The 15,751-nt window shown below is 34.0% G+C and overlaps 1 protein-coding gene across 1 annotated transcript in view; it reads right to left on the reverse strand.

The window, feature by feature from the left end:
* Positions 1 to 15,751, reverse strand: part of LOC126735679 (uncharacterized) — a gene marked incomplete at its 5' end in the record, with an annotated part of 345,800 nt that overhangs the window by 227,857 nt on the left and 102,192 nt on the right. The window contains one exon of the mRNA XM_050439744.1: positions 15,152 to 15,379. Coding sequence (XP_050295701.1) covers positions 15,152 to 15,379 — 228 coding nt within the window. The remainder of the gene's footprint in view (positions 1 to 15,151; positions 15,380 to 15,751) is intronic.

The following is a 15,751-nucleotide window of genomic DNA, read 5'->3' on the forward strand; positions in this document are numbered from 1 at the left end:
ATTGATTATATAATCATGTATAATCATCGTACGGTATTTCTATCCTTATGGACTTGACTTTCTTTTAAGGGCTTTACTAATTAAAAGATTGATAGTATTGAGAATGGTATAAAACGCTTCCGACCGAACAAATTTTCTTTGAATTTCATCTTGTAAGTCTACAAACACATCATCCAACGATCATTTTAAACCAGTTCAAATAGGATTCGGTATTCAAAAAAGTAGTCCATTTTTCTCAAAGAGACCTCTTGATAATGGTCTCTTTTGAGACCATTGACTTTGTGTCCCTCTATTCTCTGAATTTTTAGGATTCGGTATCTTTCTAATAGTTATTTACGAAGGAGATGATCTCCTCATTTGAACAAACAGTGTCCTCCGGAGATAATTATTGGATTATAATACAAAAACAACTGGAGTTTGATCTGGTGAGTAAAGAGAATCAAGTAGTCCGAACTATAGTTCAAAACAAAATTTTTTTCAACTTTTCCAGTTGTGATGCGTAGAATCTTCCTATAATGGATTTTTTCTGTTTGAAGATAATCGATTAATAAAACCCCATGACTATCTAAAAAAGAACAGTCGCCATCGCTTTCTTAGCCAAAAAACCAATCTTTTCATTTTTTTAGATCCGATTTCCTTTTCGGAGCCCACTGTTTTCACCAAATTTGGTTTCGGGCTATAACGGTATATTGAAATTTTATCTACGAAAAACTAATCAACGCCAAAACTCTAAAAACTAGACTAGTTTTTGTTCCAACGTGAGCAATAAGCGCGGTATCCAACTTGGGGCCAGCTTCCACATGCCAAAATTTTAATTTAATAACGCGTTCATTTTCATAGCCTCTACCGTATTTTCTTACTTTAATTGGATAGTCGCTCGATTTAGCCTCATTTAGTGAATTTTATGTTTGTATAATTTCATCATCAGTGGTTATAGTTGTTGGGTGTCCCAAATGTTAATTCTCTCTCAAGTAACTGTAAGTGATGCAGAGTTCCCTTACTCATGTTTGATTTGAGTAAGCGTATTGATTTTCAAATACACATATTTTATATCAGCTCAAGTCTAGATTTTCTTCATTTTCACAAAAATGCTCATATCAACTCACTTAAGTAATTGCTAAATAATTGTGCGAATATTTGCTTAGTTCTTCTCAAAGATCTGTCATCTTGTCATTAGATTTTATCGAGTAGTTCTGCCATCATTACGTTGAGATCGGAAGCTTTTTGAACCACCCGCGTAAACAATGATCCAATCACTTTGATCTCATAAAAGCCAGTAGAAAAAACAGCACTAGAAAGTTCCAAAATTCTATGCATACCCACTACTGCTTACACTGAAATATTTACTAACTACTAATGGTTATTATAACTACTATTATTTCGTTCATAATTGATCCAACTCTCAATTCACTTTATATCTTACAAATATATATATTTTTTTTATTGATTCTAATGGTATGTAAAATAATTAAAATTATCCCCATAATATTAATTAATAATCAATAAAATTAACCGTATCACTCTGACGTTACGACCGCAGGCTCAAAGCTATATAATTACATTATGATTTAATTGTTATAATGAGAAGAAGTAAGAGCGAAACTGCTCTATATTAAAGATATCACCATCCTTCTCCCATTTATTGCACAAAAAACCCGTAAAATTCTAAATATGATAAACGGGCCTGCCTCAATAAAAACATGCACATATTCGTAAAATTCAAAGTTTCCGCATATCGTCAATACAATTTCCCGATCATGTCGATCCTTTTTAAACCTCTTAATTTTCAAAATTTAATTATCCCTAGGGAGCATGGAGTGAGCACATTGGGTACCTCGCCCTCTGCCCCGTAATTAGAGAACGGTGCAAGATAGCGCGAAATTGATAAGGAACTTTTTTGCAGAGAAAAAATTCTTGTTTATTATTCTTATTTTCTTATTCTATTTCTTTTAGGATGCTCTTTGAAATTTTGAGATTTTTGTTAACCCTACAAAAAAAAACTAATGGGCATAAATCAAGTTGTCTAGCTATAAATTCTCTTCGCCCTAATCTATCTGTAAATTAAAAAATTGGAAGAACACAGTCCTCATTAAGTACGGGATTTCTCTTTTAACATCTAATATCAATTAAAGGATTGATAGTATTTTACAATATATCCAAATAAATTAGATGACCTAACACATTTTCTTGAAATTTATTTCTATTTTTCTATATAGTCTTCTTGTATACACACTTCTCCCAATGATGCTCTTTAATACGTTTAAATGATACTCATTTTCCGGATAATAATTGTTTAACACTGGAGTACTCGCGCATCAAAAAATCACGTTTCTACTCGCGTGGAGTAACTTGAACCCCATATCATAAAACTAAACTTTTTTAAGAGCATACAATAACAAGGTAAAAGAAATGTATGATTTATTATTTTTATTTAAAAATGATTTATCTATATTTTTATTACCTTATAATTTAAAAATAACAAATAAAAAATAACTAAACACTCTTTTTCTAAGGCCAACTTGGCAAATAAAGATGTTAAAATTAATCGGAATTGCTGTCGTATTGATTATTATCAGTGAGAGCGCATGAATTACATACGACTTTAGAATGTTTCATACATACTAAACATTTACATTTAAAACAGACTGTCCTTGTTTTTCGGTCCGTACTTCGTTCACATCTTCCTTTTACAGACCGCGATTTTGGTACATTAAAGAGGTTAGTCAAAAAGCACGACAGAGTTTATCTTCCAGAAGAATACGAAAGCATGATTCTAAGAAGTAGAATCACCAAGAGTTCTATCATTTGAGTTTAAAAGGATCTCGTACTACGATATTATTGACTACAAAAACTGGTGGTCACAGTATTAGAAAAAAAAGCTGCAAGCCTATCGAAAAGAGAAATAACAATGTACTGTGTTTTACAGTGTTTAAAATATTGTGAATTTACGTTTGATGCTATAACTGCAGGTCATGTAACAGTTTCTGACTTCATTGGTGGTGCATTTTCCTCCAGTTTTAAACTGGTTAAACCGAACGTAAGGCCAGAGCTTCCAAATGACAAAGCCTATTCCAAAGCAGTACCTATTAGTGACAAAAAAATCCAGGACTTAAAGAAAGTTCTACAATACGTTAGTGGTGAAGATTTAGCATTCTATTACCATATTATTTTATGGAATGTTACTACTTCTGAAACTATTGAATACAATTTATTAAGTTCACCTTTATTGTACTAACTTTTTTTTTCCCTTATATTTCTTAGAATGCAAAAAAACAAAATAAAATAATAAATAAAAAGTTTCGAAAACATCTATTGAGTGGAAGAAGAGTCCAAAATCATTAAATATTTTTGGCAAAAAGACCAGTTTTCAATGTCGTTGTAAATGTTATTTTTCTATAAAACAACTTCGAGTTAATTAATAAACAAGTTACCTCTAAACACTATCACGAAATTCTCCTTCCTAATTGAAATAATTAATTTTTTTTATTTCCTGGAAAACGTGTATTTTCGCACTTAGACCCTTCTTCCACTCACCGATTCAATTGTATTTCTATTTTGGTCAAGGTCAACTTCAAGGAAACGGAAAAGTGTATTATTACAGATTTAAACAATATGTGTTTTATCCAGGATGCATAATATACTTCTGAACGCATCTAAGACTAATCTTATGATTTTTGGAAATTTAGGTTAAGTAAAAAATATAGTAAATAATATTAATATTCACACAAATAATACAAAACTTAATTGAAACTGCAAAGAATTTACTAAATTCTTGATATACCAAAAAATTAATTCAAAAATCATGTATGTCTTTACGATTATTATATAGCAATAGAGTTTATTTTATGCCAATCGTTTAAACGTAGTCTATGCCAGAGTTAAGTATTAAGTAATTTTAATTATTGTGATTTATTGTATGGGTTTTGTTTGGATAATGAATATAAACAAAGAATTCAAAGATTGCAAAATGCTTGTGTTCGGTTGGTATTTGGTAAAAGAAAATTTGGTCACATATAAATGAATAAATTGACTTAAAATGGATGAGCGTCGAATACTTCATTTATGCACTTTTCTTATAAAAAATAATAATGATCCAAAGTCCCCTATGTCAATTAAAAAAAAGTTATTGTTTCGTAACTCTGCATAATGTTAATATTAGGACACTTAACTAAACTAACGATACCTTAACACCACTTTTCATTTGAGACTTCTTTGTAGTTTGTTTTTTATTTATATTTTTTCTTTGCTCTTGTAACTTGGTTCAGTGTCGTAACTATTGAAAGCTAGACTGCGCCAAGTTTAAGGGCCTATTATATTTGTTTTATACAGTTTGTATTGTTATAATTAGTCAAATAAAAGTCATATTTATTTATTTCTGTCTGAATGTCATTTAGAACTATTTGGTGAATTGTGTAATTTTATTGTCCGTGGTTATAGTTTTTGGGCGTCCCAAACGTTCATTGTCTCCCAAGCATCCTCGAGTTCCAGAGTTGTTAATGGTGGTGAGTTCCCGTATATATCGTCCAAATCATCTTTTATTTATGTATGCGTGCGTATTGCTTTTCAAAACAAATATTTAATATCAGCTCGATCAAAATTTTAATATCGGCAAGCCAAACAGTAATAATAAGTTTCGAAATACTCTGCATACTGTATTACACTGACATACTTACTAACTACTAACGCTCATTATATAGCTCCTCTAATAATAAGCAATCCACAAAGTTTTGGTTATAGACGAACATTGTTACATTATAGAAGTTTCAGATATTACACTCGAGACGGTAAATACAACATAATTATTAAATAAAGGGTTAAAAGATGTCTTCTAACTTAGACTTATTACAGAGAGCTTATTACAAAGATAGGGGCATTATTAAGTTGCTACTTTCAAATTCAAATTCAAAACGTTTATTTGCCAATATAAAAAATTACAAAACAGTTTGTTACAGTTTATTTTCGTCAGATATATAAAAAATAAGAAAATAAAATGAATCTAAAACGTTAGCGAAAGCATAGCTCGATTATAGAACTTTAAGAGGCAATTTCTAAGTTATTCTGGTGCTAAAATTAATAAAATAAACAGTTATCATTTCAGTACTAATTCTATTTTTGATATCAATAATTTTTAACCTTTATGATGAAACTCAAATTATTAATCATAACATTAATTTTTTTAATTGTTTTGATTTCACTAATGTCAGAATTCATATCCTAGCCAATAAGGTCCCAGCTCATTCTCCTATATCCCTACTAAAACCATTTCTGGCGCGAAAATCTTTGACCTCTAGGAGTCTTGAAGAACAAGCCTTTGAAGAAGGTTGTTTCTTGGTATTTTTGCCGATTTTACTCCAATGAAACGTTGAAAACTCACCTTTTGGGTATTTTAGTTTGTGGATACTAAATGCCATACTGCAATAGTGCAGGATTATAAATCCCAACTTTTTCAAGGTTCTTTGTTTAAGTGTTCAGTTTTATGTTCCCGAGAAAAGGCCAATTCCATTGGTAAGTCCTAATATTTTCATTTGGCATCTTGGTTTATGATAATCTACATATTACACATGTAATTTTATATAAGTAGACTCACGCATACCGTTAAGTTTAACCATCAATGCTTATATCTACTCACTCTATTGGCGATTCCTCAATCTGGGTATTCTTCCACTTTCAGGCTTTTTCTTTTATCCCCCGGTATGGTCTTTATCCACTATTATAAGAGGTAGAAATCTCCACTAATCTACTCCAATAACGTCCACAACATCTACATTGACATTCACTGTTAAACCGATCCACCCAGGTCCCCCATCGCAATCATGCAGCCCTTTTGGAGCCAGGTTTGATCAATGTTTGTGACGTATAGTGAACCATGCAGTCAGTAAAACAACCTAACCAGTAAACCAAAGTCCTATCAACATTCATTAGCTTTACTGTAGTATATCACTCTCATTATTAGATTTTACTACCACACCGTTGTTTTAAATAGTTTCCTAATAACTAGGTGCATATAGCAAATTGTTTGTGTAACCAGGAAGTAAAGGATGACGGAAGTGTTTGTCTGTCCTTATTGTAATCGCAAATGCAATCGTAATCATGCAGTTATTGAGAGTTCTAGTTGTTTATCGTGGGTTCATAGAGGCTGTTCCTTACTAACAAATGCGGAATACGATCTATTGGCTGGGAAATTTAAGAAAAACGGGTCTTATAACTGGACGTGCAAAAATTGCAAATCAAATGTAAACAAACGTCTTTCTGCTGGCTCGGGCTCTGACATCGATCATAATATCACTTCTATAAGTGTTTCTGAAAACACTGAGAGTCTTGAAAGTGAGGTAAAACTAAAAGAGCAAATGGATAGCCTTATAAAGAAACAAAATACTTCGAATAAGGACATTCTTACAATTATGGTCAGCATTATTGACCTCTTATTGAAGCAAAAACAATGTTTGGAAGGCTCTTTGAAGAAAATTAATGAGAATGTAAGACTTAAAAATGATCGAATTGACGCTCTGGAGTCGAAGATTAATGAACTTAGTGTAGAAGTCTCTCAACTTAAGGCGGGTGGAAATATACAAGAAACAACAAATGCCCCCCTAAACCACTTGTTTGCAGTACAGCAAGTGGACATGTACTCTGAAATTCAAGAAAGATCCTCGCGCTCAAAAAATATTATGGTATTTAATATTAATGAAAGTCGTTCTGAGGTGACCAAAGATAGTATAGATTATGACAGAGCGCAAATACTTGAGGTCCTAAACACTTTTAACTTGCCTGAAATAACTGACTTCAAAGTCTCTCGAGTTGGAAAAAAGGGTGAGAGGTCTAGGCCAATCAAAGTTATATTTGCTGAACCTGGATCTGCTCTTGCTTGCCTAAAACGCAAACTGAGGCTTTATACCACAACTGTACGCATTAAACCTGATCTGACCCCAACTCAACTAGCCCATTTAAAGCAATTATACTCAGAACTAAATGAGAGAAAGGCCAATGGTGAGAATAATATCGGCATTAAATATAAAAATGGTAATCCGTTTATCACCAAGATTAGCTCCTCTTCAAGTGATGGTCAGTCAAAAAACGGAGTCATCAGAATGTTGGTGGTATGAAAACGAAGATCTCAGATTTTAAACAAGCTGTGGCCCTGACTGTATATGATGTTATTATTTTAACTGAAAGCTGGCTTTCGATCAATATAAATGGCTCCGAAATCAACATTAGAGGCTATTCAACATATAGAAAAGATAGGTGTGGGCTGACAAGTGAAAAGCAGTATGGTGGGAGGAGTCGTGATGTTTGTCAGGAGCTCACTTTGTCCCACGCTAGTGAGGACTGATTTTGTATCTGTTGAACATTTGTTTCTTTATTGCAATTATGGAGGTACCCAACTTATTTTTGCAGGAGTTTATATCCCTCCTAACTCTGGCCTTGATGTTTATCAACACCACTGGGATGCTGTAGAGCAAATTTGTTACAATAATCCATTATCGAAATTAGTTCTGTGTGGAGACTACAACCTGCCACATGTCACATGGGGCAGCCATGAAGATCGATTAACTGCAATTGGTCAGCCTGTAAGCCATGCAACCTGTTTAGTAGAGTTCTTTACATTTTTAGATCTTAAGCAATTAATTTCTGTTCCTAATGGACGTAATGTTTACTTAGATTTAGTTTTCAGTCATTTTAAAGAAACCAATTTTATGCGAGCTATTGATTATCTGTTGCACCATAGAGAGAGAGTATGCACCATATTCCTTGTGTTGGTGAGATAGCTGTTATGCATCCCCCTCAATTGAAAGTAGAGCATACTTATCTTGATTTCAAAAATACCAATTATATTGGATTTAACAGCTTTCTTTCCAGTATACAATGGGGTAGTCTTTTTCAGGATAAAAGTATTAAACTCTGTAGTGACACTTTTTATGAAATCATTAATCTGGGTCTAGCTATGTTTGTTCCAACTAAAGTGTACAGAAGCTCCAATTTTCCTTCTTACTTTACCTCTGAATTGAGGACAAAAATAATATTGAAAAAGCAAGCACACCAACAATACAGAATAAGCGGCTACCAGAGGGATTTTCAATTATTTGCTGCAATGCGGTCTGAATGTAAGATTTTGGCCAGACGAGATTATAACAACTATTTAATCAACACAGAAAGCAATATTACTGATAACCCTAAAAAGTTCTGGTCATTTGTTAACCAGCAAACAAAATCTCACAATCTACCTACCTGTATGTTTTATAATAACAAAAGTGCTGATAATAGTAAAGATATAGCTGATTTATTCGCTAATTTTTTTTCTAATGTTTATTGCAACAGTAATGTAAGAACTTCCAATTTTAGTTTAGAGAATAGGCTTGATTTTTCTATTTGTGATATTGGCTTGTCTGAGATATTTGATAAACTCTCTAAATTACCTAATAAACTTTCCTGTGGACCTGATAACATACCTGAGTACATGTTAAGCAGATTTAAATATAGTATATCACTTCCTTTGTTTTTGTTGTTTAATAGATCTATATCAGAGGGTGAGCTTCCAAAAATATGGAAGTTAAGCTATATAATCCCTGTGTATAAGTCTGGTGAGAGGGATCGCATTGAGAACTATCGAAGCATCTCAAGGCAGTCTACTGTTCCCAAGATTTTGGATGATATTATATGTGATCAGCTTAGGTGGGCGTGCAAGGGGGTGTTTTATGAGAGGCAGCATGGGTTCATTAGTGGTAAATCTACCTCTACTAATCTTGTTTTATATGAGGTTGCCTTGCTGGAGGCCTTCGAGAATGGTTATCAAGTGGATTCAATTTATACTGACTTCTTGAAGGCCTTCGACAGGGTCAATCATGAGTTATTACTAGCAAAACTTAGTTTCCTTGGCTTTAGTGAAAGATCTCTAAGGTGGTTTAGAAGCATGCTGCTGGGTCGTGAGCAGCGTGTTAGGATTGGAGATTCTGAATCTGGAAGTATCCTGGGTACTTCTGGAGTTCCTCAAGGGGGACCCTGTTCCCCATTGCTTTTTGATTTATTTCTGACTGACCTTGTAACGTGTTTAACTGACTGTGATTACTTAGCATATGCAGATGATTTGAAACTTTTCCGTGTTATTAAGTCACAGCGGGACTCTGATATCTTACAACACAATCTTACTTCTTTTGTAAAGTGGGCTAATATAAATGATCTCTCTTTAAATATAATTAAGTGCTACTCAATTAGATTCTCTAGACTTAAAAATAAAATGAATAATATATACACTATTGATGACATAGTAGTTAGTTCTGTTGACTCAATAAAGGATTTAGGAGTAGTCTTTGATACTCAGCTCAAATTTGGGGAACACTGTGATCTTGTGGAGGGGAAGGCCTCTCAGATGTTAGGTTTTGTTTTACGAACTTGTCGTGACATGTCTATATCTACTTTGAAGATACTTTATTGTTCATTAGTTAGAAGTCATTTAGAGTATGCCTCGATTATTTGGTCTCCTTTTTATAATTGTCACACTTTTTTGACACTTTTAAGTGATACATCCTCAAGAAAAAGCAACAAAAAAGGAAACATAATAACAAGAAAAAAAAAACCTTACGTAAGAATATCTTTTCGATACATTATGATAGTGAGAGCTTGAAAAAAATTAAAAAAAATACAATTTATTTATATTTATATACACAGGGCAGGGCCGGGGTAGGCAGCGACTGAATCAGGGAAGCGCAGGAGAGGAAGCACATAAGAATATTAAACCGTTTGGTATTATGGTTGTGTTCATGCACATTAAAAAGTTTTCTTAGATATGCTGAATTTCCCGACTTTAAAATTCTGTATATGAAAGAGTACATATGATATTTGCGTCTATTTGACATTGAAAGAATAAAATGGTTATTAAGATATGGGGTAATATGACTTCTGTAGCAAATATTAAAGGAAAAACGCATACAGGAATTTTGCACTTTTTGAATAGAAGATGAAGCTGCCGAAGTAATTGCATTATTGTAGATTACATCACCACAATCAAACAGTGATAATATTAAAGAGTTGCACAAAAAATACTTGGTTTTACTCAGTAAGTGACGCTTTAGATTATTTCAATATTTTAAGAGCATATAAGCAGTGGCAATTTTTTTGTTTATGTGGACTGACAAAGTATTATCAAAAATAATACCCAAATTTTTTGCTTCATTAACCACTGGTACTACTGTATTGCCTATTTTAACCACAAAGTTTTAAGAAAATTCTATCCTAGAAATAAGAGACACGATTTTGAAGGGTTTAGTTTCAAATTATGAGCCTTAGCATATTAATTATTTAAGTCGTAATTAAATTGTGTTTGTGAGTGTCGTAAGGAGTTTAATAAGAACGATATATAAATCTGAGATTCATCTGCGTATTGTTGTAGTTTTAAATAAGTTACAGTGAAAGCTCCCATAAGCGGACACTAAATTTTTTAAATGTTGAAATGCAGTGAAATCATCTTTAGCAAATATAGAAATATGATTTAGAGCTTCCCCATATGAATTTATAGTTTTTAAACCTCTTAGTGAGTCTACCAGTTCCACTTCTTCTTCTGAGTCGTTTGGACAACCATATTCAAGTTGGCTTGGGCTTTCTACATCCAAATTCGAAAAGTTGTCAATGGCATTTTCTTCTGTTGTTATGTTATTGTCTAAGGCTAGGAAATCATCTACTTTCTGGGGTCTGCTACTCCTAAATGTTTGGCATGTCGCAGTAACTGAGCAAATATCGCTAAGGGCAGATCGTCTTCAGCATCGCAATAATTTTGTTCAGCAAATTCTGAGCTATATCCACTTTTTCTGAATCCAGCTTTGCCAAAACAGTTCTTAATTGTAGAGGAATTTACTTTATCCCATGCTGTTTTTATAAAATACAAAGCTTCTAACACATTAATAGACTTCGTAAGCTCAGATAAGCTTTGGACATCGTCAATTTTTGTTAAAATATGTTTTATATCAAATGCCGAAAATAAAATTTAAAGTTCTGTATAATACCTTGATCCAAGGGCTGACAAACTGAAGTTGAGTTTGGCGGTAAAAATATAATTTTCACATTTTTCATTTTCAGATCACGAGGATGAGAGCATGCATTGTCTAAAAATAAAAGAACTTGCCTTTTTTGGATTCCCATTTTCCGGTCGAATTCCAGTAACCACTCAGACATGATTTCTCGGATCATCCATGCCTTTTTGTTGGATTTCCAAGTCGCTGGTAGATCCTTAATAGCAACGTTTTTTAAAAGCACGGGGACCAGCCGCTTTCATGATCACAATCAAATCGCATTTTTCACCGGCTATATTTGCACAGAATAAAGTAGTTAGTCTACCTTTAGATAACTTTCCACCCACACATGTTTCTCCTTTAAGGGACAGAGTTTTGTCGAGCAATGCGCGAAAAAAAAGTCCACTTTCATCTGCGTTATACACGCCTTCTAGTTTATAGCTAAGCAACATGGACGGAAGTTTCTCCAAAAATTGTGACACATCAACTTGATTTACTGCAGCAGCTTCGCCAGATATGCATTTGAAACTCACACTATGTCTCTTGCGCCACTTTAGCAGCCAACCTTCGGACGCACTGAAATCATTATAACCCAAAGTAATGGCGATTTCTTTAGCTTTCATTTTCACTAACGGCCCTGAGATTGGAATGTTCTGACTTCTAGCTTTCACAAACCACTCAAAACATGTTTTGTCTATAGCAAAACCTTCCTTTTGTAAAAAATCCATCTTTTGATTTATATTAGTTCCTGATTGCCATTTACTCCTGATATCTTCCTTATTTTTGGCAATTTCAGCTGCTTGGGTTTTCCCAATATTAAACCTCTTTGCCAAATGACGAACTGAAACACTTTCTCTGTCTAATACGTTAACAACTTCCATCTTTTCCTTTAACGAGAGCATCCTTTTTTTGGTGCCATTTTACAGTTACAATAGTAAAATATCTCAATCAACTACGAATTTGCCTGAACTGAAGATAAACCACAAGATTACATACTGGCTAGCCAACGAAATGCGTAAATGGGGAATCACCTAATATAAATCGGGGAATTACCGAATTTTATGTATGTAGATATGTGCATTGCAATAAGCGGAACTAAAAATCGTCCGGGTACTAGAGTTTCGCGTTCGCTTATGGGAGATTTTTTGATCACATACAGAAAAATCTAGTGTCCGCGTCCGTTTATAAGAGCGTCCGCTTATCGGAATGCATTTAACATTGAAAATGTTATGCTGAAATTCGGTTCCAGGAACTTTGTCCGGTTAAAAGAGATGTCCGCTTATAGGAGCTGTCCGCAAGGAGAGCTTTCACTGTATAATATTTTTCATATCAGCAACATATAATGAGAATAACAAGGGTCCTAATAGAGATTCCTGAGGTACCCCAGTGGTAACAGGAATAAATTCAGATTTTGAGTATAAGGGGTGAGTATCAATCTCCACGCATTGAAACCTGTTGGTCAGATTCGATCTTAGTAAGGCAATAGAAGTATTAGAAAAACCAAAGAAATAATTTAGCTAGCAGCATATCATGATTTAGAGTGTCAAGTGCCTTACTAAAATCCAGCAAACATACGGTTGTTACTTGTTTTTGTTCTTCATAGTGCCTGATATCATTCATAAGATTTACCAGACAAATAGTTGTACTTAAATGTTTCCTAAACCCGGATTGACATTCAGGTATAATTTTATAGGAATTTGAAAATGCAGTAATTTGATTATACATGTGTCTCTCTAGAACCTTAGACAAAACTGGTAAAATACTAATAGGGCGTAGATCTTTGGCTTCTTTAGGGTTTGAGACTTTTGCAAATGGTTTAATGATACCTTTTTCCAAGTCTGGAAATTGATTTTCTAAGATACAGAAATTAATAATTTTGACGAGCGGAAAGAGAAAAATGTTTTCCTTTCTGTTGCTACAGAAAGGAAAACAAGTAACATCTCTTATTGCTAATCGATCATGGCCTACTGAATTAGTACCAGTTGATGCTATAATATCTTTTAAAGTGGTTTCATCTATAAGATTAAAATTTTAAATTGGGGAAATTGAAAGCTTTGTTATTTTGATAAAACGATTTTTTTTGCAAGTAGTGTCATTCGATTTATTAGAAGTAGCAAAGAAGTCATTGAGTACATTTGCTTCAGATAATGCGGCAGGTATGACGTAATCATTTTTTCTTTGTATAATATTTATTTCCTTTACTTTACTTTTCCCAAAAGGGCTTTCCAGAAGTTTTAGATAAGTTGCAAAAATAAGCATTTTTCTCGCGTATGAGAGCGTGTTTAGTAATTTTTTTAATTACGATACTAGAGACAGTTACCATTTTTATTTTTCAGATATTTTTGATGTGCTTTGTCTCTTACTTTTATAAGTATTTTAATGTTATCGGTTATCCATGGAGTAAAAGCCTTACTTTTATTAATTTTCTTTAATTTTGTAGGTGCAAATTTGTGAATTAAATATTTGATATTTGAATTAAAAATTTTAAACTTTCCGTCTATATTAAGAGAATAATAAATTTCGTCCCATGGTAAGAGGCTAGCAGCATAATCAAAGGCATCTCGATTATGAGAAATATAGGGTCTACCAATAAGAATGATATAAGTTTAAATTGCTACAAAATAAAAACGAATTGGTTATTTTCTATGATTGATGTTTCATGTTTTAAACAAAATATCATTAAGATGTCCACCTCGGCTACGGCGGTAGACGTTTAGACGATGAACCCAATTTTCAATCACTTTTTCTAACAAGTTGGGCTGAATTTCGCGAATAACTCTAGTTATGTTAACTTTCAACTCATTGATGGTTTGAGGATTGTTAGAATACACCTTTGACTTCACATATCCCCAAAGAAAAAAGTCCAGGGAAGTAAGATCACAGAACCTTGGTGGCCAGTTGATATTGCCATGTCGCGAAATTATTCGATCTTCAAAACGCTCTCTTAATAAATTAATTGTGGCTCGGGCGGTGTGTGATGTTACTCCGTCCTGTTGAAACCAATTCTGTTCGACGTCTCCACCATCAATTGCAGGCCAAAGAAAGTTTGTTATTATGTCGCGGTAGCGCTCTCCGTTGACTGTCACAGTATGTCCCCCTGCATCCTCAAAAAAGTATGGACCGATAATTCCACCGACATGCAAACCACACCACACAGTCACTTTTAACGGATGTAATGGTATCTGTACTAATTTCTGGGGATTGTTCTGACACCAGAAGCGGCAATTTTGCGTATTGACAACGCCACTAAGACAAAAATGGGGTTCATCTGAAAAGATGATTTGTTTCCCAAAATCGGCATTTTGTTCCAACTGCAACAGGGCCCAGTCGGTAAAGGTTCTTCGCAAACCATAGTCAGAAGGCTTCAATTCTTGAGTTAGAACCATCTTATATGGATGTAGGCCTAAGTCTTTCTTCAAAATGCGCCACAGGTGAGACATTGGTGAAATGCCTAATTGCTGAGAACGGTGCAAAACAGACACTTGTTATTCGCGTCAACACTTTCTCTTGCAGCGGCGATATTTTTAGCAGTCCTTGCACTTTTTTGTCGCGTTGGTGGCTTATTATCCAGAAAAGTGTACTCCCGTTCAAACTTATTAATTGTGCGCCTTATTGCAAGCTCAGAAGGCCGTCCACGATGGCCAAAATCTTCTCTAAGAGCACGATAACAGGCTCTAACCGATTGCGCATTCTCGTAATACCTTTTCACGATAGCTATACGTTGCTCTTGACTTAAACGATTCATGATGAAATGTCAAAGTATACTTAACACAACTGACGCTTGATCCGCGTTTTGACACATACCATTTTGCGTACATGGCCCACTAAACTTCTATTGGTAGACCCATTATTATTGTAGTCTCGACATTTAAAATATTTGGCTTTAGTTTTTTCTGTACTAAAATTAAAAATAGCATAAGTAAGACATTGATCAGAAATCACAGTTGAAATTGGTATTAAGTCGCATCTTTTAACTTGCTTCTTGCTACTTGTAATCTTTGCGATCTGACTCGAGATCGCAAGCATTATTTTTATTATGGATATTACGCTTATGGGCACTATATTCTCCTTATAGTTAGGCAATCGATTAATCAATTTCATAATAAAGGCCTAATACTAAATATATCTTCGTGAAAATGATTAGTACTTACCGCTCAACTGGCACGTGGGCGTTGGGCGGCACGTAACGTTGGCCGTCGGTGAATCTTGGCTCGCAGCCATTCACCGTTTGGTAATAGTTACCGACACCAGAGGGTGCCGGTGCTGACTCGTTTGGCAACTGGTACCTGTCCGATTTACTAGTTCCAGCCGAGTACGTGTGGTGGTACCGCTCTGACGATTGGTTCGGTGACGTGTATTGGTATTTATCTTGGTGATATCTAAAACAAAGAAGTTTTTGTTTTGTTTATTTAGAATTATAATGTAATGGTTTTGGCAATGGCGATATCTATTATCAAATTTTTTACTGGACCACCAGCCAGGATGTTAACTATAACTTGATACTGTTAACTACTCTAGGTATTGGCAGTGTTGTCATTTCAAACTTTAATAGTTTAGCTCATAATAAGTATACAAAATATGTTTATAACATGAAAATGGAGTATGATCAACATGGTGCAACTATTAAATAAATAATAAAACTTATACTGATCGCTTCTCGTACGTTTAAAGTAGCATGACAGGCTGCCGTTCAACTAATAAGCACAAAGCAACCACCTATAGAGAAATTTCTTTCATAGAGCTGTCAAACA

The sequence above is a fragment of the Anthonomus grandis genome, chromosome 4, assembly GCF_022605725.1.
Source record: "Anthonomus grandis grandis chromosome 4, icAntGran1.3, whole genome shotgun sequence".
In the NCBI taxonomy this organism is placed as follows: domain Eukaryota; kingdom Metazoa; phylum Arthropoda; class Insecta; order Coleoptera; family Curculionidae; genus Anthonomus; species Anthonomus grandis.